The sequence below is a fragment of the Sturnus vulgaris genome, chromosome W, assembly GCF_052056855.1.
Source record: "Sturnus vulgaris isolate bStuVul1 chromosome W, bStuVul1.hap1, whole genome shotgun sequence".
Lineage (NCBI taxonomy): Eukaryota > Metazoa > Chordata > Aves > Passeriformes > Sturnidae > Sturnus > Sturnus vulgaris.
The window spans coordinates 38,622,766-38,648,806 of NC_142282.1; the positions used below are offsets into that span (position 1 = coordinate 38,622,766).

General features: G+C 44.7%; 1 protein-coding gene across 1 annotated transcript in view; it reads left to right on the forward strand.

The window, feature by feature from the left end:
* Window positions 1–26,041, forward strand: part of LOC148220137 (sorting nexin-2-like) — a 165,761-nt gene that overhangs the window by 138,116 nt on the left and 1,604 nt on the right. The window contains exon 5 of the mRNA XM_088155791.1: window positions 24,798–24,838. Coding sequence (XP_088011917.1) covers window positions 24,798–24,838 — 41 coding nt within the window. The remainder of the gene's footprint in view (window positions 1–24,797; window positions 24,839–26,041) is intronic.

Sequence of the window (26,041 nt, forward strand, 5' to 3'; positions counted from 1 at the left end):
GACAACAGTGTCAGTTTATTCATGGAGGCTATTTTTTATAGGGGGTTCAAAATTCGCACGCCTGACCAGATCATTGGTAGAGGTATCGGTGCTGCCAACTCCTTTGTCCAATCATATGTCTGCAGCCTAGGTGGAACCTGATTGGATGAATATCCACTCAGAGGCCGGCCCATGGAACCAAGCAGAGTTTTCAAGGCAATCTGCAGCATAAGCTAAACTTGTGCTGCAACACATTAGTATATAACTCTGAACTTCATATAGAGTGTTAGCAAGTTGTCTTCACAATTTAGTTAGACAAAACAATACTTTTCCAGCCTGAGAACCAAGGTCACCATTGCATCTTCAGGCCCCAAAAGTATAAACAAAAGCGAATTGGGGAGAGCAAACTGGGACAATGTGACTTCATTACCTGGATCTGTAATTGGACAATTAACCCCAATATGCAAATAGACCAAACTTAGAAAAGTGTGAAAACTCGTGAGCAGTCATCCATCTTGGGTATAGCCACAGTCAGGCTCTTGTACTGCCCAAGGTGTGTCCTTTGAAGGCCTTTTTAATAAATACCTCCTTTAACTCTGTCTAACCACTGTTCTAGGTAGCCTCTCAAAGCATCAGTCTTTGAATTATGTTTGTATGATATTTGATTTGTTTAGATTTGTTAGTATAAAAACAAATGGTGTTTGGCAGTTCGCATACACCTCCTTGTGATTCTAGAAGATAGTCTATGGCCTAATGGTTTTGAATACCTAATTGTTTTATAGGTGTAAATAGGTGTTTTTACCAGGGGTTTAATCACAAAATGCTTATGGCATGCATGCTAATGGTTGTCTAAAAAGGGAATAGTTAAATTTTTGATTTAAAATGCACAGGAAACAAGATGTGCTATGGTACAAGTACTTCCTTCCCATTGTGATTGAAGACTTTTATACGTGTTTCTGCTACAGAGCCAGAACTATCCACATGCTAGCATGGTAGGCCACCAATTTGATTTCATAAGAATATCTAGGGAAATATTCCTTACACCACTGTTAAGTCTCCTTTTCACTGTCAGGATGATGAAATTTGAATAGTCAAGTGTGGCTCGTTCAAATAGAATGAAAAGGAATTGGCATATGTAGAGCCAGCCATGTTGTGCCAGTTACAGGTGGTCCAATTGTTGTTAGTACTTAACCAATCATCACTGTAAAATGTAAAATGTAGAATTAGGGCCAGTGCAATTATAGAATTTTGGCAAAATGTACCATTAATATTCCATGCAAGATGCCAGAGTAATGAAATATTTTAAAAGCAGTATTTTGTTTTTACCGGTGTCCTGGGGTACAATGCAAAAATGTGTATTCTATCACCATCTGTTTAAATGTGGGAGGGGTGGTGATCCTTATCTCTGTGGGAGATATCATCTGCTGATGTGCCATCTGATAAGATCAGGGGATGATCATCGTTATCTATTCACAACCCATCCTTCCTCCAGAAGATATATTCTGTTAATGGGCCATTAAGTCCTATTGTGTGACTGATAAGATTACATCATCCCATTGGGAGATGCTCCAGCCAGGGGCAGGAGCCAAGCCTTTCCTAGCTAGATAAAAAACTGGGGTTTGGGACGTGAAGGCAGTCCTTTCCACTGGATCCTAGAGGGAAGTCGGACCTTTTCCACATCATCGCTGGATCTTCGGGGAAAACTGCACCTTCTACAGGAGCACTGCTTCAACTGAATCATATCTGTCATCCGGGAGGACTGCAGCCACCATTTATACGGACTGCTACCAACACCCTGACTGACAGGGTGTCAGGTTGTATTTCTGACTGCGTTGGTGGTTGTTTCTTTTATATTATTGCATGTATTTTATTTTTTCTCTTTTCTCCTATTAAATTGTATTATTGACTTGGAGTCTTGCACTGGTTTTACTTTCAAACCAACACAACCGGATATTGCTTGGGAGAATGGAAATTTGATTATTGCGTAAAAATCCGTTTTTTGACTAATAGTCTTCTTCCAATTGTTATTGAGGACTATGTCAACTTATGGAGTACACTTTAAGGATTATAATAGTTTAAACAAAAGCTTCATCTTTGAAAACAGAGGTTTTTCTTCTTCTTTTCCCTGGGGGTAGTAGGGGGTCTTCTCTTTTCTTTGTTTAAATGTATGGGATTATAGCTATTTTAATATTTGTTTACTGTAGTACGAATGCTTTTGTTTATGTTTATAGTTAAGAGCATTTTATCTACTTTAAAATATATTTTTATGAGTTATAAGGAAACAAGTGTTTCTTTTCCACAGCTTGAAAAAGAGAAATTTTAGACTGAGTGAGATATTTTTATAACTTTTTTTAATTTGAGACTTGATTTTTTTTTTGTTTGATTTTGGTGTTTTTATGTTGATTTTGTGTGTATTTTTATTTTGGTCCTTTTCTCTCACTCAGGAGAGACAACAAAGTAAGTTTTATTTTGGGTAGTGAAAGAGTTAATATTTTGTTTGGGTTTGTAAATGGTTATGTGATCCCTGCCAGGTGCCGGTTGGAGTTGTTTACTATGGAAAAACTAAGATCTTAGCAGGCGCTTAGCTACAAATGGTGGTGTGTTGCTTTGGCTGAATTCTATTTTAGGGGGGCCCGACTCAGCCCCCTCCCCACCGGGCCATAGGGCTGGTGCCGCGCAGGCCAGGCCCGGAACTGCTTTCGAGGCTTCGAGGACTTTTTGGCTCGGCCGGGTCCGCCGACAGGGTAGGGTTTTAATGTCGGTTCGATGTTTTTAGATGTTTAGTTGAGCCACGGGACCCCTGGGCGTGCTGGGGGGGACGGGGAGGAGCAGCTAGGATCTTAGCAGTCGAGTAGGTCTCCCCTCTCCCTTTTTATTAAGCACAGGGGGCCCCGGCCGAAAATGGGTCTTGGCGGGCTTCTCGAGCCTTGCGTCAAGAGCCTGCCCGCCCCTGCCCGGCCCAGCCCGGGACTAGGACTAGTTATTTTTTGAGAGGTTGAAAACGAAAGAGAGCTTTTTAGGGTTTGTTCGTTTTAAAATGTGAATTTCACAGAGAGGTGTTTATTTATTTTAGTGGTTTAATAATTTGTTAATTCTTAAAATCAGTTATTGATTGGGCTTTTTTGTTAGACATAGAGGAAGTTGCCTAGGTTCTGTCAGGGAACTATTTTAGGAAATTAATATAAACTACTACACAGATCCATGTGGTTCTTAAACTGGAGTCATTACAAACTCTGGTTTCATTACAGCAATATCATCTGAAACTGGGTTTGCATCCAGCTGTAGAGCAGAGTATAGTCACAAAGGCTTGTTTCTCCCACATTGTATTTATGTGTTTGGGCATTGCAATGCACCATGGCATTTTATCATATGAATGCGCCTTAAAAGGTTGGGCTTTATAAGTCGGAGGGTTGGGAAGTAAGTATACCGCTTTAGATTGATACTAAGATGTTTCAGGAACAGGTTCAGCTAACCATGCATAATTAGCATGTAAAGACTGAGAATGGTGTAAACAACATCAACAGTTTGATCCGTTACCCATTTGAGAGATGATGTTCATGAACTGAATGACATGATTATTGTTCCAGTCAAGAACAGCATCACCCTGAGAAAAGCAACAGGCTGACAGTGGGGGTTTTAAAGGTTTTGTTGTTTGGAGACCAGAAAAATGAACTCGTTCCACTGGGCATCTGGTGGGTGTCTGTCAGTATTTAAGCATCAGACAGCTTCAGTTAGTGCTTTACTCCATTTTTCTATATATAAATCTAGCTCTATAGTTCATTTTAGTAGACCATTCCATCTCTCAACCACGCCATTACTTTGGGGTCTGTAGGGCAAGTGGAACACTAAGGCAAGTACATTATGTTCATGGCACTCTTGTACAATTTTATTTTTTAAATGAGAGCCATTGTTAAACTGCACAGCAGAAAGCATGGGAGTGTCAGAAAACTATCCATTAAGTCCTGCCACAGTAGTAAGACCATCAGCTTTCCTGCAAGGAAAAACATTCCCTGAGCCCAATATTATTTCAACTTCAGTAAGGATATAACATCACTTTTCAGGTGTTTGAGGGAAAGGTTTGACATAATCGGTTTGACATAATCAGTTTGCCAAGTAGACATGGGGACTTATTTCCTGTCCCCTAGCTATTTGATACTGAAAAAGGTAAACATTTTTTCTTCATCAGTTGTTTCAAAAGCCTGTTAAGTTTTGCCCTGTATCCAGCTTTTGCCTCACAGAATATCCATAGACATTATATTTAGGTTTCTTAGCAGCAGGGATGACTATGGGTAAAAAAAGGAAATTCTAATCATACCTTAACTATTGAGTAAGGAACCACTACTCCATTTAATCCATTCACTAGTATTTTCTGATGTTTCAGAGGGATGACTCTGGGACATGATTCTGCTTTAACCATGAATTATTGTGCTCCAATATCTCTGAGGAAAACAGTTTTTAATTTATCACTTACTATGGCCTCTTCCGGTTTGAATCCCTGGTCTAGTTTCCCCAACATTTCTTTCTGTTAGGAGACAAATAGAGATATTTTTGAGGTTTTAAGGAGTTTCCCTGCATGGGAGGAGCACTAGGCAAAGGTGTGGATAGCTTTTCCTCTTTTTCTTTTGCTAGAAATTTTAGTTTTTGAGAGAGGTGTCCATAACCTTAATATTTTAATCATCTATGTAGTAGTTTTGTCAATACTGCTTTCAATCATATTTATTTATTGTAAATAAATAAAAGTTTGATTTGTAGTACAGGAAGACCATAAATGTACCTTCTGACACAGATGCATTATGTTTGTGATCACGTTTTAACTCTGCCCTTTTAAAAGTACATGAAAATGTGTGGCCAATGTCAGTGAAGACTCTGAGGCAATCTGCACAGACAGATGTGCTCTGGAGTGCAGGATCGTGCCAAGGGAGGAAGGTGAGCTTTCCTACCCAGCAAGACCTCAACACCAGAGCAGAGAGAGGCACCCCAGCCCCTCCTAGATAAGCCACCCCCAGGGAGCAAGAGCAACCAGGAGTGTGGAAGATCACACAGGCAGGCAGGCTGAGCAGGAAGGGCTCTGAGGCGTTGCCAGCTCAGTTAGGCCAGTTAGTGGTCATCACCCTCGCGAAAAGAGCTCAAGTATGGTGTACACTTGGACCAAAGTCGTTTGCACATATGAGAAAGGATGTGGCGACTCAGAATGCCTATGAAAGCATGCAGGGGTCCAGGTCTCAGGCTGCAGGCAGTGTCAGAGCCTGGTGCTGCTCTCAGAGGGCAGTAGAAAGAACAGCTGTGTGAGGTGGAATCAGGTCAACGATCTAAGCCTAGTGGCCAAACTGAGAGGTGAAGTAAAAAGACTAAGAAGTATTGGGGACTCACTCTGAAGAAGAGATTGACTGGTGAAGCCTCACTCTACTAAGCCTCAGACAAACAGACCTGCCATCCACTTCACAAGAAGCAATACATCCCCTACCCTCTTACCACGAGGCAGACGGAGGGAACCATAGAGACAGAGGGCAGTAGAAATGGGTTTCTGCTCCAGGTGGCAGACAAATCCCCTCCAACCTACCTCACTTCCCCGGGTGCCCTTACACAATAAATATGAGGCCCTGGAATTTGAGGACCAGGGAAATGAGGAAGTAGATGAAGGTCCATCCAGCTTGGACAGGTCACCTAGGGCAGGGCAGCATAGCTCCGGCATCATGACCTCCAAAGTTAAGAAAAAAAGTAAGGTAGTAGTCATCGGTGACTGCTTTTTAAAAGGAATTGAGGGCCTGATATGCCAACTGGACCCAACCCATAGGGAGATGTGCTGCCCCCCTAGGGTCTGGGTAAGAGACATCATCTAGGAATTTCTCAGCCTGGTACAGCCCACTGACTGTTACTCGCTACTGGTTTTCCAAGTGAGTACTGACCAAGTCCCAACAAGAAGGCTGTGGACAATCAAGAGGGACCTCAGGGCCTTGGGATAACCGGTCAAAGGATCTGGAGCACAAGTTGTGTTCTCTTCTGTCCTGCCATTTGCAGGGAATGGTGGGGCAAGAAATGGGAAAATCATGCAGATGAATACCTGGCTTCAAGGCTGGTGTTACCAGCAGAATTTTGGGGGTTTTGATCATGGGTCAGTTTATATGACACTGAGCCTGCTGGCAACAAATGATGTCCACCTGTTTCAAATAGATAAAAGGAACCTGGCTCAGGGGTTATCAGGGATTGTTGAGAGAGTTTTAAATTAGGTTTGAAGAGGAACAGGGACATAGCCAGGCTTGACAAGGGATAAGGTGTGGGAGGGGGAGAACTATAGCCCTGTCTTGGTTTGAAAGACAGGTATGGTCTAAGGAAAGGCAAGAGCCCTTTTTCTGCTATGCAGAGTGCAACCCCCCTCCCTTTTAATTATTTTAGGTCCAATTCAGACACCTTCAGGCAGGAGATATGGGGATAAGAATAACAGTTCTTTACTGGTATCTAACAAAGCAGAAAAACAACAACAGCTATAAAAATTGGCAACAGAAACAGTCTAGCTCTGCTCCAGTCCCTTTTGGCCACAGGCCCTCTCCCTGTGCTGTTACCGGTGCTGTGGGGGCAGGGCAGGTCCCGCGCAGTTGAAGAGGGCTGGGTGATGGCGGCCGCGGCCCAGGGGTGAGAGGGGATGGGGAAAGTTACTCCCCCCTCACGGTGTCGGTCGTGGTGCTCAGCAGAGTGTCCGGAGGTAGTAGGGTGAGCTAGGAGAGCAGCAGAGCGATGTCCAAAGGCAGGGAGCGTGGATCTCAGTGCTGGGATGGCAGGGGAAGATGCCAGAGCAGAGCCCAGGTTGTCTTCCCACTCCAACGAGCCAAGCGAGAGAGAGAGCCCCGCTCCAGACCCCCCCGTCCCACCTTTCCTTTTCCGGTTCCCCCCCCCCTCCCCCTCCAGCCACACCCCTGCGAAAGAACATTATCTGTCGTTTTAAGGTGTAGCCACAATTACTTAGCATAACAATGGGAGAAATTCCACAGAAAGAAAAGCGAAGCATTCAACCCCCAACATTATCCACCCCTGAATTTCTCCCATACTAATATGCTATATCAAATTAAACTGTTACATTATATATACATACGTGCAGTTAGAGACATAGGCACAGTACTATAGGTATTTCACCCTAAAACAAGGTCTCCTTGGGGTATGCATCTGGTCTCTCCATTCTTTTGCATCACCCACCAGGTGCAACCTGGTCCTTGGGCGAATACAACTCCATGGATGGGATTGTCTTTGCTGGAGGCAGGATTCACCCAGTTTTTCCTAGCATACCTCTCATGTGTACCACTGGAACGTTATCTCCATCTGATATTCCCAAGGGCTCAGATTGGGCAGGGCCTGCTTGGTTAGTGGAACCTCGGGTGTTCACTAACCAGGTGGCCTTTGGTAGATTAATCTCCCAGTTCTTGAAAGTTCCCCCACCCAGTGCCTTCAAGGTGGTTTTAAGCAGGCCATTGCACCGTTCAACTTTCCCTGCAGCTGGTGCATGGTAGGGGATATGGTACACCCACTCAATGCCGTGTTCTCTAGCCCAGGTGTTTATAAGGCTGTTCTTGAAATGAGTCCCATTGTCTGACGCAATTCTCTCAGGGGTACCATGCCTCCAAAGAACTTGTTTTTCCAGGCCCAGGATGGTGTTCCGAGCAGTGGCATGAGGCACAGGGTAGGTCTCCAACCATCCAGTGGTGGCTTCCACCATGGTCAGTACATAGCGCTTGCCCTGGCGGGTTTGAGGCAGTGTGATGTAGTCAATCTGCCAGGCCTCTCCATACTTATATTTGGACCATCGCCCCCCATACCAGAGGGGCTTCACCCGCTTGGCTTGCTTGATGGCAGCGCATGTCTCACAGTCATGGATAACTTGAGAAATACTGTCCATGGTTAGATCCACCCCTCAGTCTCGTGCCCACTTATATGTGGCATCTCTGCCCTGATGACCTGAGGCATCATGGGCCCATCGAGCCAGGAACAACTCTCCCTTGTGCTGCCAGTCTAAATCTATCTTCGACACCTCTATCTGTGCAGCCTGATCTACCTGCTCATTGTGTCGGTGTTCCTCATTAGTCCGACTCTTGGGGACATGGGCATCTACATGACGGACTTTCACAGGCAGCTTCTCTACCCGGGTGGCAATGTCTTTCCATTCATTGGCAGCCCAGATTGGTTTTCCCCTACGTTGCCAGTTAGCCTTTTTCCACCTTTCCAGCCATCCCCACAGAGCATTGGCTACCATCCATGAATCAGTGTAAAGGTAGAGTTTTGGCCACTTCTCTCTTTCAGCAATGTCCAGGGCCAGCTGAACAGCTTTGAGTTCAGCAAGTTGACTCGATCCAATTTCTCCTTCGGTAGCTTGTGCGACCTGTCGTGTGGAGCTCCATACGGCTGCTTTCCACTTCCGGTTCATCCACACGATGAGGCAGGAACCATCAGTGAAAAGAGCATAGCATGTTTCATCTGCTGGAAGTTGGTTATATGGTGGGGCTTCTTCGGCCCGGGTCACCTGTTCCTGTTCCTCTTCGTTGGCAAGGCCAAAGTCTTCCCCTTCCGGCCAGTTGGTAATTATCTCCAAAATCCCAGGGCGATTCGGGTTTCCAATACGGGCACGTCGTGTGATGAGGGCAATCCATTTACTCCATGTGGCGTCAGTGGCATGGTGGGTTGAGGGAACCTTTCCTTTAAACATCCACCCCAGCACTGGCAGTCGGGGTGCCAGAAGGAGTTGTGTTTTCGTGCCAACCACCTCTGAGGCTGCTTGGACCCCTTCATAGGCGGCCAAGATCTCCCTCTCCGTCGGAGTGTAGTTGGCTTCGGACCCTCTGTAGCTTCGGCTCCAGAACCCCAGTGGTCAGCCTCGCGTCTCACCCGGCACCTTCTGCCAAAGGCTCCAGGACAGACCATGGTTCCCGGCTGCAGAGTAGAGCACGTTCTTCACATCTGGCCCCGTCCTGTCTGGGCCAAGGGCTACTGCATGAGCAATCTCCTGCTTGATCTGGGCAAAGGCTTGCTGCTGCTCAGGGCCCCAGTGGAAATCGTTCTTCTTGCGGGTGACCAGGTAAAGAGGGCTCACAATCTGGCTGTACTCAGGAATGTGCATTCTCCAAAAGCCTATGGCACCTAGGAAGGCTTGTGTTTCCTTCTTGCTGGTTGGTGGAGACATTGCAGTGATCTTATTGATGACCTCACTGGGGATCTGGCGCCGTCCATCTTGCCACTTTACTCCCAGGAACTGGATCTCTTGGGCAGGCCCTTTGACTTTGCTCTTTTTAATGGCGAAGCCGGCTCCCAGCAGAATCTCAATGATCTTTTCTCCTTTCTAAAATACTTCCATTGCCGTATCCCCCCACACAATGATGTCATCAATGTACTGCAGATGTTCTGGAGCTCCACCCTTCTCCAGTGTAGCCTGGATCAGCCCATGACAGATGGTGGGGCTGTGTTTCCACCCCTGGGGCAGTCGGTTCCACATGTATTGCACACCCCTCCAGGTGAAAGCGAACTGAGGCCTGCACTCTGCTGCCAGAGGAATGGAGAAAAATGCATTGGCGATGTCAATGGTGGCGTACCACTTTGCTGCCTTGGACTCCAGCTCGTACTGCAGTTCCAGCATGTCCGGCACGGCAGCGCTCAGTGGTGGAGTCACCTCATTCAATGCACGATAGTCCACTGTCAATCTCCATTCTCCTTCAGATTTACGCACAGGCCAGATGGGGCTGTTGAAGGGTGAGTGGGTTTTGCTGACCACCCCTTGGCTCTCCAGCTCACGGATCATCTTGTGGATGGGGATCACGGCATCTCGATTCCTCCGGTACTGCCGGCGGTGCACTGCTGAGGTAGCAATTGGCACCTGTTGCTCTTTCACTCTGAGGAGTCCCACTGCAAATGGGTTTTCTGATAGCCCAGGCAGGGTGTTCAACTGCTTAATGCCCTCTGCTGCCACAGCAGCTATTCCAAAAGCCCACCTGAGTCCCTTTGGGTCTTTGTAATAGCCATTCCTGAGGAAGTCTATGCCTAGAATACTTGGTGCCTCTGGGCCAGTTACAGTTGGATGTTTCTGCCACTCTTTCCCAGTCAGGCTCACCTCAGCCTCCAGCAGAGTCAATTCCTGAGATCCCCCTGTAACCCCAGCAATTGAAACAGGTTCCTTCCCAACATGTCCTGATGGTATTAATGTACATTGTGAACCAGTGTCAACCAATGCTCTGTCTTCCTGTGGCTCTGATGTGCCAGGCCATCGGATCCACACCGTCCAAAAGATCCGGTTTTCCCGTGCCTCTCCCTGGCTAGAGGCAGGGCTCCTCTAGCCCTGGTTATTATTTCTCTCCTGGGCATACATACTGGAGGTTCCTTCAAGGGGATCTGACAGATCATCCTCCCTTCTGTAATACCCTGCACCTCCATGGGAGGCTGAGGCTACCCTCACTTTAGTGGAGTTCCCTCTGTTGGTGTTCCCCTCCCTGAGTTGGCGCACCCGTGCTGCCAGGACAGAAGTGGGTTTCCCATCCCACCTTCTCATGTCTTCCCCGTGGTCACGTAGAAAAAACCACAGGTCAGCACGTGGGGTGTACCCTCTCTCCCTAGCTGGGGGGCGTTGGGCTCTACTTTTGGGGTCCATGACTCACACTGGTGCTGCACTGATCTTCCTCACCTCTTCCCTTATCTCCTTCATCTCCTCCTTAAACTCCTCTCTGAGGTCCTTAGCCACAGCAGAGACATGAGCCTGCACTGGGCCAGCCATCATACTCTGATAATTCCTGAGCCTGTTGGCAACAGAACCCACTGTCACTTGGTTGGTATCAGCATCAATCATTGCAATAAAGGGGGTATATTGAGATGGGCCCAGGTTTGCCAGATTCCACAACATCTGCCCTGTGCACCTGACCTTGTCAGGGTCATTGTCATGCTGTCCATCCCTCCCAAAGAGCACCTCCAGTACTGCCACTTCTCTCAGCTTTTGGATCCCTTCCTCAAGGGTATTCCAACGTGTTCTCTGGTGGTACTCCTGCATTCTTTCCCTGTGGACAAATCTCTCTCTCACACTCATTAAAAGTCGCTCCCAGAGGGAAAGGAGACCTGTCTCCCTTACAAATACCTGGTCCACACCTGAGTCCTGGGTCAAGGCTCCCAAATTCCTTGCCTCAGTACCATCCAGTTGCACACCTGTACCCATAAGGTCCCAGACCCGCAGTAACCAGGTTGTAAAAGCCTCGCTGCCCTGTCGTACAATGTCTTTTCGCAGGTTACGGAGACTCTCGTATGACAGGGACTCGGTGATGATCTCAACTTCTGGCTCCCCTGCTGGTTGTGAGGGGCCCCCTTCCTGACCCTTATTATCTAGGTGCCTTGTTTTCATCTTAGACTTCCTAGTTTCCACAGGGGCAACTGCTGCTGGCTGTGAGTGCCCTTGCAGTTCAGCTGGAACCTGGACAGATGTAACGTCTGTGGGTTCCACTGCTGCACCATCAGAGTCTCCCTCTTTAAGGCAGGGGGAGGGTTTCTCACCAGCTGGGGAGAGGTACTCCTTCAGCATCTGGCCCATCTCACGTATCTCCTTTGCTAGCACCCCCACCCATTCTGGGTGGTTCCTTTTCGAGGTGGGCAGTGGAGCAGGGTCAAACTCTGGGTTAATATCCCTAGTCTCTGGGATAGGATCAGGCTCTGGGGTAACCTCCCTAGTCTCTGGGACAGGATCAGGCTCTGGGGTAACATCACTAATCCCTGGGGTAGGTATCAGGGTTGTTATCCAAGTCAATCTCCCCTTATCTCTGAATGTTAGATAGAACAGGTTTAACAGGGATATAAGCAACACTAGCCACAATATAATGTCATTAGCATTTAAAGTGGATTGGAACCCCTTGAAGACTGGTGGGGTGAACTTCAAAAACCCTGTGATGGGTTGAGAAAAAATTTCACCTGCTGCCACTTCCTCACAGTAAGTACCATTATTGAAGTAGCCCCAGAAACACACAAAGTGTGATAGCTCTGAATCCATGTGGCCATATTCCAGAGAAAATTAAAAATCCATGAATTCCTCAACTGATCATCCCACATAATAAACTGGATAATAGCCACAGTAACCTTGGTTATGAAACTCATGTTTAAAAAAGGGCTTGCAAATGGGAGAGATATAGCAGTGACCACATGGAGGCCAATCCAGGGTAAGCTGGACAGCATGGTGTCACCTACCACAAGCTTGGGTAATTTAAGAACTGTTATCCCCTTTTCTACCCCTCTCTCAATGCCCTCAGGCAATGCCCCACGTTGGGCGCCAAAATCTGTCTTGGTTTGAAAGACAGGTATGGTCTAAGGAAAGGCAAGAGCCCTTTTTCTGCTATGCAGAGTGCAACCCCCCTCCCTTTTAATTATTTTAGGTCCAATTCAGACACCTTCAGGCAGGAGATATGGGGATAAGAATAACAGTTCTTTACTGCTATCTAACAAAGCAGAAAAACAACAACAGCTATAAAAATTGGCAACAGAAACAGTCTAGCTCTGCTCCAGTCCCTTTTGGCCACAGGCCCTCTCCCTGTGCTGTTACCGGTGCTGTGGGGGCAGGGCAGGTCCCGCGCAGTTGAAGAGGGCTGGGTGATGGCGGCCGCGGCCCAGGGGTGAGAGGGGATGGGGAAAGTTACTCCCCCCTCACGGTGTCGGTCGTGGTGCTCAGCAGAGTGTCCGGAGGTAGTAGGGTGAGCTGGGAGAGCAGCAGAGCGATGTCCAAAGGCAGGGAGCGTGGATCTCAGTGCTGGGATGGCAGGGGAAGATGCCAGAGCAGAGCCCAGGTTGTCTTCCCACTCCACGAGCCAAGCGAGAGAGAGAGCCCCGCTCCAGACCCCCCCGTCCCACCTTTCCTTTTCCGGTTCCCCCCCCCCTCCCCCTCCAGCCACCCCCCTACGAGAGAACATTATCTGTCGTTTTAAGGTGTAGCCACAATTACTTAGCATAACAATGGGAGAAAATTCCACTGAAAGAAAAGGGCATAATTCAACCTCCAACAAGCCCTCACCCAAATAGCGAAAGAACACTTAAGAGGGGATATCTCCAGCAGGTGCAAGCAGCCAAAGACATAATCACAAGGCAGGACTATGGGGAACTCCTTGCACCCTACTGGGATATTGACACAAAATCACACTTCTATAAAATGTCTGTGTGTTTTGTGGAGTTGTGGGTCAGAGACAGAGACGACATGAACTCTCAAGACATCCATATGACAAAAAGCCCGTTTTATTGTTTGACCCTTTCTTATATAGGGGGTTTGAATCCCCTGGCTCAAGACAACTGATTGGCTGGGACTTTGGACTGCCCAGCTCTCTGACCAGTGAGGTGTCTGCAGCTTAGGATGGAACGTCATTGGGTGAAGTCCCTGGTTGGGTTTGAATATATCCTATTATTGTTCACCTAGGGGCCTATTTCTTGAACCAGGCTAACTGAACTGGATTTCTTATCTGTGGCTGAATTAATTGCCCAGCTACAAGCCAGCTTGTGCTGTCACAATTCCCTGTTTTCCTTTTTTATTAAAAATATGCAACTTGTTCTCTGTCATTTTACCTGCAAGGGCCCTTTGCAGGCAAGATGACACAGCCAGCATGAGTCTAATTTGAATGAGGCTTTCCACCTAATTTAACAAACCTAGCTTCCCCCAGTTGGCAATGTGTTCTATGTATCACTGGAGCTGCAGCATTCACATTCAGGAGCTGTCAGGCGAAATCACTAACCTTTGGGCTAGCATGTTACAATTTAACTGCTTAAAGTTAAAAATTGCACCTTAACTCTATAAACAAGAAAACATTTAACCTTTTAAACTGAAATTATAATTTAACTATAAATAGAAACATTCAACTTTAGAACTGAGAGAAGGAAACAACTTAACAGAACAAACAATTTGTAAACACGAAAAACAATTTGTTAACAAATAAATCTTAAAGTAAACTGTTATTTTAAAAGTCCTGGAATTCTATGAGGTAGGTGAACAAATTATTCTGGTCACTGCTCTGTACATGGCTCTCTGACATCTGTTGAGGGGTCATCAGGAGGATTCTGCTTGTGGTCCCGAGCAGGACGTAGTGCAGGCCAGACACATCTGGCAGGTATCCAACGTGTTCCAGTGTCTGTGGAAACACAGGCATATCTCTGTCCTCAGGTAATAAGGTCCTAAGGCTCTCCCCATGTATTGGTGAGGCAGTCTCTCACCATTACCTTGGGCTTGGGCAGATGAACAGAGGATGATTGTAGTGATAGGAAGTGATTTAAAATAACTGGGTTCTGGGACTTTTCTAATACTGTTAAATGATTTAGTGTATATATAGCTTTAGCTACTCTGCTCTGTGGAGATTCAGTACACATTCCTCCCTTTTGTTTCTTAAGTATACCTTTTAAAGTACCATGTGCCCTTTCCACATTGGCCTGTCCTGTTGCTGATCGAGGAATACCAGTGTGGTGTGATACACTCCAGAGCTGTAGGAAATGTCTGTTTTCTGTGATATATAAGCAGAATCATTGTCTGTTTTGATGATGTGAGGGATGCCCAAAGCCGCAAAAGCTGATCTCCAATGTGTGATGGCATCCCGACCTTTTTCTCCTGTGTGTACTGTAGCCCATATTGCTGATGAGAAGGTATCACTTGAGATATGTATATTTTAGTTGTCCAAATTCAGGGATATGTGTGACATCAGTTTGCCAGATTTGCAAAGCAAACAGTCCACGAGGGTTGACTCCCATCTGCAGTGGTGCAGTGTGGCCTTGGCAGTCAGCACAGTTGTTAACTATATTACAAGCCTCTGTGTTTGACAGCTGAGATTGCAGCTTGTAAGGCTCGAACACCTTGGTGGAAAAAAATCATGTGATGCCTTTGCTTGTACTAGTGTATCTGGTTGTGGTGCTGTCCAAGCAGGTCCAGCTAGCATATCTGCTCTGGTGTTTCCCTCTGTGATAAAACCTGGTAAATTTGTGTGACTCCTAATGTGTAAGATATAATAAGGGCAAGTTCTGGCTTGAATAGTAAGGCATAGAGTTTTTAGTAAGTTAAATAGTTGTGCATTATCAATTTCCTTTAATAGTGCTCAGTCTAATCTCTGTGTGATGTCAGCTATATATGCAGAATCAGTAACCACGTTTAGAGGAGTGTGGGGAATTTGTTGGAAATCCATAGCTACAGGATGGAGCTCTACAATTTGAGGTGATCCACTTTTGTATCCCTCCATCGTTTGCCATTCACCTTCCTCTCCAAGATACAATGGCTTTTCCTGTTTTCCCAGGACCATCAGTACACACTGTAACACCCTTTAAGGGTTTTCGACTATTTAGAGGTTTCAGAGTGTGCTGGTTTTGTACTAATATATTTTTTAGTAAGGAAGGAAAGGATCCAATTATAGAAATAATTCCCTATAAATACCTTAGCAACTTCTTTTAAACCTAACAAAAAACAATCAATGGCTGATTTTTAATATTTACACATTGTTCCACCAATGAAAAGTTAGTTGCGCCTTTGCAAACACACATGTAAAGACAAAAAAACTCCTGAGAATCTCTCTTTTGCATCCAGCTTCTCAGTAGGTTACTAGTCTGGCTGGGCCAGGCCCTGCACAGCCCGTGGGCCTGATGGGGCCGGGCCGAGCAGGGCCCTTTCCCTACTGCAGTGCTAGCCAAGCCAAGTCTCCCCCCCACCCCCTCATTCCCCAGAGCAACCAAGCAAACCCAAACGCAGCTGAAATACTACCACTACTAAATTTTGCCTAAAACAACCAAACAAGAAGAGAGGACGTCATCAGCCACTAAAATTCTTGTTGCTTCCCCCTCCCCCTAACAACTACCAAACAAAGAAAAAGAAAACCATCGACCCACAACTAAAATTAAATGCAACAAAAGCCAAAAAACAACCATACAACCAAATCAATCACCACCATTTCTCACTAAACCCCTACTATCCTAGCCCAACATCTAGTGTGACCTAAAATACTCTACCACAACTGCTCCAACCACTACTCAAGCAAAATATTAACTCTTTTAGTGCACAAATAAAACCTACAAACCTTGTATCCTCTCTCAAATAAGAGAAAAAAAGAAAGTAAAGGCATGCAAAAAAACAACATAAAGACATCAAAGTGAAACAAAAGAGTCAAGTCCCAAATAAGAAATTAGGAGATGCCTTAAGCTAAAATTGTCTTATAAGCTATAGTGAAAAACTATGATATATTAAATCTCCCTATAAATCATTAAAAAGCATAAGGTAAAGCATTCAGATTATACATATAAGCAAAAGCATTTATGCTAAAGCAAGCAAATGTTAAAGTAGCTATAATCCCATAAAAAGTCTGAACAAAAAGAGAAAAGAATAATAAAAACCCTTTACCCCAAAAAGAAAAAAAATATCTATTCCCAAAAATAAAAATAATCTCAAAAATAGATCGAGAACAAATCCTTTACTTCTAAACAACTCATCCTTTAAAAGATACCCCATTAACTAAAAAGCAAACCCTCAAAAACAATTAGAGAAAAAGCTATAAGTCAAAGGAAAGGACTTTTACACAATAATCAAATTTCCCTTCTCCCAAGCAGTTAATTTGCTATAACATTAAAGCCACAAAAAAAAATTTCATAGAAAAAAGTCTCCATAAACTAGCAAAGAAGACTCCTCTCCATAGATAAACTAAAAAAGACTATTTTAGAGATAGTAAACTGACTAATTTGTTTCTATATGTTATCAATGTAAGAGAAAAGAGGGTATAAAGAAGTGTTTTAAAAGTTTTATTCAAATTCTTCTTATATTTTTTTCTTTTTTTTAAATTTCTGTTAATAAAATTTTTCTTTATACCCTTTAAAGTTTAGACCTACTTGACTTTTTCTCTTAATCCTATCTCACAACAACAAAAAAATAATTCTAATAAGTGCCAACACTAAACCCTCCACATAAATTAGTGCATAATCTCAAATTAACAAACAAAAAATCACCACACAGAGATAGTGCAGTTTCTTCACTTCAGCAATCTATGACTTCGTAAATGCTAAGTGATTTGTCTAGAAAAATTTTGCAAGGCCATGCAATTACCAAAACACCATTCAAACCGATCTGGTGTCACAGGAATAACGATTTTGGGACTGCTAGCATTCAATTGTAAACACCTGTGATGATATTTGATAATTAATTGTGCAACTAGCTTAAACACTGTGGATGCCATCTTTTTTGGCCGATGAGGTAAAAACATCCACTCTAGGATGTGTAGAGGGTCAGACCAGTGTGTATTCCACTGTCCAATTATACCAGTAGGATGGAAATTAATAATGAGAATAAATACAGTGATATGCACCTCTAGACATATCCGGTAGACTTGTCTGTGATAGCTTGCTCTACTGTTTCGAGAGCAGCTTTTGCCTCTGGGGTTAATTTTCTGTGAGAAGTTAACTCAGGACCACCTTTTAGGAGGTCAAATAAGGATGCTAATTGTGAGTTGGTTAATCCTAGATAAGGTCTGACTCAGTTGATAGCACCCAGAAGTTTCTGTGCATCATTTAGATTTTGAAACTTAGTTGAAAATTGTATAGTTTGTGGCTGTATAGTCTAATTCATTACTTTGAGTCCCAAATATTTCCAGGGTGCTTGCTGCTGCGCCTTCTCTGGTGCTACCTGCAGCCCAAATGTTTTTAATGCTTGCAACAGGCTTGGCCGAATCTGTGAGACTTCTTCTTTTGTTTGAGTTGCTATCAAAATATTGTCCATATAATGGCAACAGTATCCCCCTAGAAATTGTTCTCTCATGGATGAGAGTGCCTTTGCAACATTCCACTGACAAATTGTGGAGCTGTTTTTCATGTCTTGGGGAAGAACACACCATTGATAACATTGCACTGGTGCAGCATTATTAATGGAGGGCACTGTAAAAGGAAACTTTGGGATATCATCTGGGTGTAAAGGAACAGTGAAAAACAATTTTTCAAGTCCACAATCAAGATGTCCCAGGAGGCAGGTATCATTGTAGGGGATGGCATATCTGTTTGCAAAGTGCCCATGCTCTCCATTACGGAATTAATTTTTCTCACGTCATGGAGTAACCTCCACTTGCCAGATTTGTTTTTTATGACAAATACTGGAGTTTTCCAAGGAGTCATAGATGGTTCTATGTGTCCTTGAACCAGTTGTTCCTGTACCAGGGTTTTGAAGGTGTCTAGTTTCTCTTTTTCAAGGGACCACTGTGGTCCCCACACAGGTTGAGTAGTGAGCCACTTCAGAGCTAGTGTGGAACACCTTCCACCCTTTAATGCAGTTACCCCTGTTAAAAATCCACCCCCACCCGGACCCCCCCATGGAGATAGAACATCCCTCCCCCACTGCTTCAGTTGTGCAGCAGTGATGTATGGCTCAATTTTACCTGTTTGGCCTTCATGTTTTTTCATCAACACAGGATTGCTGCTCAAATAGGTCTGTGTGGTCCCTCTGATGCCAGCAACAGCAGATCCTACTGGTGTAGTAGGCCACGATAAAGGCCTTATGTTGGTAGAGATGATGGTGATGTCTGCCTCTGTGTCAATCATCCCTCTGACCTCTATCTGCGTAGGCTTTGCTTTAGGCATCGTAACAGTACAAGCCGTATTAGGTTTTTGATCACCCACGACCTGAGTCCAGTACCCCTGGGGCTGTCCTGTTGATCCGAAGCCTTGGTCTCCTCGCTCCCTTGAATCGGCTTTGGGGACACAAGACTTAAAAGGATTAAGTTGTGCAATTCAAGATTTTACAGGAATACTCATGGGTGGAGTAGAGGTTGACATGTCTTGTATTTGTCCTGTAAAATTGACATCTATGATACTGGGGTACACATAAATACCGTGCAGTGTGGCAGTGGATCTCCCTATAAGGAGAGCACTCAGTCCTTTCCCTATTGGCCCCTGGGCCTGGAGAGGGACTTTATGTACCTGTAATGAGTTTATAGTTATTGGGATTGAGGTGGAAATATCCACGCCAACTGATCCTCCTGTCCTTGCTGTGAGCTGCTCACACAGGCTTGTGCTGGAGGGTGGGAAAACACTTGTGTCATCACGCATTTCCTCTTTGCGTTCGGCTTCTCTTTTCCCTGGTCTTTAAGAGATTGTCTGTTAATATGATATTTTCATTTGCATACCTTGGTTGCATGTCCGGACCTGCCACATTGATCATAGATTAAATTTGCATTTCCCTGTCCTTGAAATTTCCCCAGTGGGGTGGATTTGTGAGGACAGTTCATCTTCATGCGGCCTTATTGTCCGCACCTGTAGCACTGAGGTGTTACTTTAACAGCAGCTGTAATAGTGTTAGCTAATATATCCATGTTATGTGGGGTGCCTAGAGGAGCTGGAACAGAGGCTAGACAGAGTTAAGAGGAATAAAATGGATATTTATTGAGGGACCTTCAAAGGCCACACCCTGGCAGTGCCAGTGCCACAGTAGTGACCCTGCCCAGATGGCTCCAAGATGGAAGCAAAAGAGGGCTTGGTCAAGAGATCTCACATTTTTATAGGTTTTAGTCCGTTTGCATACAGAAGTCAACTGTCCAATTAATAGCCTCAAATCATGAAGTTTCATCCTCCTCGCTTGCTTGCCCACCCTCCTCTTTTCACATTGTTTATGCTTAGGGCCTGAAGTTTGAAGAGATTGTCCTTGAGTCCCCAGCTGGAATAGGACTGCTTTGTCTTCACCACCCTGTGAAAAGATCCTAGAACCCTTAATATAAAACTAAAAGCTTCACACCCAAGCAGAACAGAAAAACTTAAAACTTAAGGCATCATGTGAACCAGTCTCAACCTTAGAGCATGCTTTAATAATTTCCTCTAGGGATAGATTTTCATTAGGCAATGCATCTATAATCTTTCTACAGTCCGCATTTGCATTATCTCTTGCTAATTGTAGTATTAATTGTCTCCTTGCTTTGCTGTTTACAATTTGTTTTTCCATAGCATCCTGCAAATGTTCTATGAACAGCATATATAATTTGTTGGGGTTTTGTCTTATGCTTGAATATCTTTGGGTTGACACAGACAGGTTTGCGATCTTATTTCAGGCTCACATCCCTAATTCTTTTACTTGGGCTAGTATTGAAGAGTTCAGGCAAGCTTCAGTTTGCAGATATTCCATGAAGAGTAGTCCCAAAGCATGGGTCCTGCTGTGAAATTCTTGAACTTTTCAGTTCCTGGTCCTCTGAATATGACCTTGTCCTGGTTTAGGGCAAATTTGGGAGGAAACCTCTGAATGAGGTCCCTCGGGAAAAAAGGGAAAAAAATTGGAGAGAAGTGGAAAAAAAAAGAACTGTTTATTCAACAGGCAACACACCTCCCAGCGCAACAATGAACAATATCAAACAGCAAAACCTCTCGCTGTTCTGAGGAGATGGCAGATTTAGAAGAGTTCTTTCCGTGGCTGCCCGGCTCACTCAGTCTGTTCTCAGTCCCTCTGGTGCTGGGAAATGCCGCGGCCCAGGCCAGGCCCGGTGGGCCACAGGTGTGAGCTCCCGGTGCTCTTCTGGGTTTTCAGTCCAAAGCAGGTTCAAACAGTTCCAGGAAAACAGAAAAAAAATGGGAAAAAAAAACAATCCAGGGGGCTTCTCTGCCTCAGCTAGCCAAAAAACTAACCAAGAGCAAAGGAGAGCTCTCTCTCGCTGTCCACCGCTGACAACACAGTCCGAGAGCAGGAATGCGGGGGAGCCCGTGCAGTCTCTGATAACAAACTCTGCACTTCTTCTTCCCCCCTCTGCCCTTTCACTCCTGGAACCAGTCTTAAAGTTGCAGAATTTAATATTCAACACCAACAGAACAGACGATTTGGGGATATAGGCATCATACAGTCACCCCAAGACAGACCTCCAGGCCGATTCAAACAGCATATATTGCTCTGGAGTTCAGAGTAATTTTGCAATTTGTGTTGTGTCATAGGGGATTAATTCAGTAGTAGTTATAATTCAAAGTCTATTTGCAACAGCAGGGGATCCCAACCCGTGTTTAGCAACCAGTTGGCGTAGCTCTGAAAGGATTTGCCAATTAAATGATACATATTTGTTGGGTGTTGTTCCATTACCTACTACAACTGGGAATGCTACAATTGTTCCCCTCCCCTTTTTGCCAGTCCTCTTGTGATGGTAAAGACATGGGCACAGAAATTAGTTCAGCTCCCTCTATATCCCCACTTTCCATTGCTTTTTTTTTACCTCCATCCAGAAGATAACCGGGTAGCGAGTGGGGATGGCATCTGATCGAAACATCGATGGGGCTGGAGCTGATGCTGACACTACTGCAAATGCTTCCTCTCGGGTTGACAGCAGGGTGGAGACTTGTGTTCCCTCCATGGGTGTCTCATGTGTCCATCAGCCATGTGGTTCCTTGGGGCTGTTCCAGTCTCGGTTGCTGATGTGATGAGGCTGCAGAGGCTGTGGCAACAGCAGGAGAGGAGCCAAAGTCGGGAGCAAGAGTGGGGTCCGGTGCCCTGGTGCTGGTATTTCCTGGTTCCAGTGCATTTCCAGGAGTGATGTAGGCTTGGCATCCAGGCACCCGTAGTGACGTCTCTGCAGGCCCGCCCCATGTGGCAGCAGCAGGCAGACGTGGCCATCAGAGGCTGAGCTGTAGGCGTGGCTTGGCAACCAAGCCAATCAGCTCTGGGTGGGAGAGGTCTGGACATTTCCATGGTGACAAGGGGTGTGGTTGGCTATGGTACAAGGAGTGAGGAGGTGGTCCCAGGGGTCACATGGCATGGCAGTGGGGCCCTGAGAGAGTCACCCATCATGGCGGCTCAGGGCGGTGTGGGGGGCTGTGATCCAGCACAGCACCTTGGGGTGGCTGCCGGGTGCTGTGATTGCACTCAAGATTATCTACTCTATAAGCTTCCTGGGCACCAAGGTCAGGCTGACAGGCCTGTAGTTTCCCAGATCCTCCTGGCCCTTCTTGTGAATGGGTGTCACACTGGCCAACTTCCAGTCATCTGGGACCTCCCTGGTTAACCAGGACTTAGAATAAATTATGGAGATTGGCTTGATGAGCTCTTCTGCCAGTTCCATCAGCACCCTTGGATGAATCCCATCTGCTCCCATAGATTTGTGAGTGTCTAAGTGGCACAGCATGTCGCTGTTCGGGAGGACGCAACATACGAAAGGACGCGCTGCATTTCAGAAGGCTAATATCTGTTTATTACAACAACATGCTGTCTTTTATACACTCTACAAAGTTTACACTTTAGTAATTGGTTACAATAAATCAACATAATGTTCATTGGTGCAAAGCCATTTCCACCTCTGTTTTTCACAAAACTTTTCTAAAAATACTTTTCCCAGCTGCAGGTTTCTTCTTGCTTATCTCCTTCTCCTTCTTCTCTTCTCAGTCTCGGTACCAAGGGCCTTGGTAAAATTCCTTTCAGAAATAAACCTTATCCAATAACTGTCTCTGGCTCACAGACCAACTGTAACCCCCCTTCCATAACAGCAGGTCAGTAACTACTTCCTCCTGGGTTTCAGGGGGTCTATTCTGCTCCCAATTCCTGTCTACCAGCTCAGGGGGCTGACTGCCCTGAAGATAACCAGTGTTACTGTTGAGGACTGAGGCAAAGAAGGCATTAAGTACCTCATCCTTGATGACAATATTCCCCACACACACATCCAATAAAGAATGGAGGTTTTCCTTGGCCCTCTTTATGTTTATGTATTTATAAAAACACTTTTTGTTATCTTTCACAGCAGAGGCTGGATTGAGATCTAGTTGAGTTTTTGCCTAATTTTCTTTCTACACGACCTAACAACATCCTTGTACTCTTCATGAGTTGCCTGCCCCTTTTTCCAAAGTTGATACACCCTCATTTTTCCCCCGAATTCCTGATAAAGCTATTCAGCCAGGCCTATCTTCTTCCTCAACAGCTCATCTTTCAGCACATAGGGATGGCTTGCTCCTGTGCCTTCAAGATTTCTTCCTTAAAGTATGTCCAGCTTTCTTGGACACCTTTGTTTTTAAGGGCTTTTTCCCAGGAGACTTTCTGAACCAGTGTCCTGTGTAGGGCAAAGTCCGCCCTCCAGAAGTCCAAGGCAAAGGTTTTGTTGGCTCCCTTCCTTACTTCATTGAATATTGGAAAGTATAATTTCATGGTCCCTGTGCCCAAGACAGTCTATGACCACCCCATCTTCCAAGAGCCCTTCTCTGTTCCTAAACTGCAGGTCTAGCAGGCCACCACCCCTAGTAGGCTAACTCACCACCTGTGTGAGGAATGAGTAGATGATCTCAGAGGTTTTTTCCAACCTAAATGATTCAGTGATTCTTACGAGGATAGGCTGAATTCAGCCTCAAGAAGAGATGACTGAGAGCACCTCATCAATGTCTATAAGTATCTGAAGGGTGGGTGTCCAGAAGATGGATGGACACCTCTTCTCGGTGATGCCAAGCAATAGGACAAGAGTCAGAGAGCAGAAAGTGATGCACAGGAAGTTCCACCTGAATATGAAAAAGAACTTCTTTATTGTGCAGGTGATGGGGCACTGGAAAAGATTGCCCAGAGAGGTTGTGGAGTCTCCCTCACTGGAGATATTCAAGAACCATCTGGATGCAATTCTGTGCAACATGCTCTAGGATGACCCTGCTTGAGCAGGGAGGTTGGACCAGATGACCCACTGTGGTCCCTTCCAACCTTACCCATTCTGTGATTCTGTGTCTTAAGTTGCTTTCTCATACCTCTACCAGGAATTATTCTCTGTAGAGGCAGATGTCTCTGATATGAGATGTCCTCAAGGTTAAAAAGTATTTTAAGAAGTAATGAAAATGGGAATGTATCTGATTATTGCTGATTTGACACCTTATCTTAGATTTCAAGTAATAGGTTTTTTTTAGTAGCATTTAAATTGTGATAATTTTAAATATCTGAAGACACTTCTACAGATATGGTGTTCTGATGATTCAGTAAAAGCAGAACAGTTATAAACAAACCTATGATTTTAATCCTTAACTAAGTTAGATTACAATGAGATTTTGTTCAAAGGTTCTTCAGAGGAGTTGACATTGTACACAACTTGAGGTTTGATAATACAGTTGCCTAAGCTTTTGTTAATGAATAAGCTCAAAACATCAGCTTTATGGATGCCGGGCACAAAGTCACGTCTTTTTTTTAAGGCATATCTAAACATGGCAATATATTACAGTATAAGCAGTCTTGTTAAGTATGCTTCAGTCAATGGAACAGTATAATGGAAGCAAATTCTACTCATTCTACTGTGGTGTTGATGTTTTCATTGAATAATTTTCTTCCTCTTATCCCCCCTCCCCCCCCAGGTGCATGGAACAACTTCACTACAGACTAGTTAAGACTGCCTTGAATTTGCTGTATAGGAGACTTGACTTTTGGTTTGTGGGCTTGGACTTTTTCTGAACTTAGCAATACTGAAGCGACAGTTTCTTCCATGTGTTTTGCAAGACACAATAGGCATCACATAACAGGCTCAGCAAATAATTTACTGGTTTTGGAGAGTTTTGCATTCACTATGTTCTCCTAAATGGTTTTTCATTGTGATGTCCTTGTGTATTTTATCATGAACTTTGGGAAAGATAATTTGTATTTTTCAGTTGATAAACTTGTTGTAGGACAGAGGTCTGCTTGGTTGATTGATCTATCTTGAAGAGTAACATAATAAATTTACTTAATTGTATTGGATGTCACTCCTGTATTTCAGAGCTTTCTGTCAACACAGCTGCTTTTGCTAAAAGCGCTGTCATGTTAGGTAATTCTGAAGACCACACTGCTCTATCTAGAGCTTTGTCTCAACTTGCAGAGGTTGAGGAGAAGATAGATAAGTTGCATCAATAACAAGTTTTTGCTGATTTTTATGTCTTCTCAGAACTACTTGGAGACTACATTCGTCTTATTGCTGCAGTAAAAGTAAGTGATGCTAGGAAAATGTATAATTTTTGTGTTTAGTGTCATACTTTGCAGTTTGTATATTTAAGGTAAATGACCAAGTTGGATGGGGTTTGAGCAACCTGATCTAGTGGAAGCTAGCTATCCCTGCCCATGGCAGGGAGGTTGGAACTAGATGATCTTTAAGGTGCCTTCCAACCTAAACCATTCTATGATTCTATGAATATTTGCATGCATTTGCACACTTCATTATGCAGTTAAGACTTTCTGAGTTTTTGCTTGAAATTCCAATCAAGTAAAATGAATAAATCCACGATCAGTTATTCCCATGCTAAAAATTGTTGTGACAAAAAATGGGCATGGATTAATAGGATCCAGACAAAATCTAAATGGTGACTATCTTCTAATTAGATTAATGTTAATATACTAGATAGCATGCTGTACGCGTTTCTTTCAAGTAACTGATTTTTACACTATGCTCATAAAATGTTTTCAAGAGCATAATTTGGCTATATTAGATAACCAGTAGTTTCAGTAAATAAGCAACAAATATTGCTTGAAGATTTACATCTCATTAAAGAGTATTCAATTTTGGTGTACAGTATAATTAGATTTTGACATGGGGAGGGGTTGCATTGGGTTTATGTGGCCAGGTTTTGGCAGCAGGGGACTGAAGGGGTAACCTCTGTGAGAAGAGACCAGGCACAGCTGGTTCCAGACAGCTCCCCAATGGACCCACCATTGGTCAAAATAAAGCCAACCAGCAAAGCTGGTGGTACCTTTGTGAAAACTTTTTAAGAAAGGACAAATTACTGTTCAGGAGTGTGTATGTGTGAGGAGGAAGTGTAAGAAACAATCCTGCAGACACCAAGGTCAAAGAAGGAGAGGGAGGAGGTGCTTGCAGGTATTTCCCAGCAGCCTGTGGAGATGACCTCTCCTTAGCAAGTGGATATGCCCTGAAGAAAGTTTCAGTCCTGGAAAACCCACATGGGAGTAGGCTCCTGACAGGAACTGCTGCCTGTGGAGAGGAGCCCATGCAGAAGCAGTCCTTAAAGGACTGCAGCCTGGGAGAAAGACTCATGCGGGAACAGGGGAAAACTGTGAGGAGGAAGGAGTGTCAGAGAGGAACTGTTGTGAGCTGACTGCACCTCTTCATCCTTCCTGTGCTGCTCAGGCAGGAGGAGGTAGAGGAGTCGGGAATGAAGAAGTGAAGCTGAGCTTAGA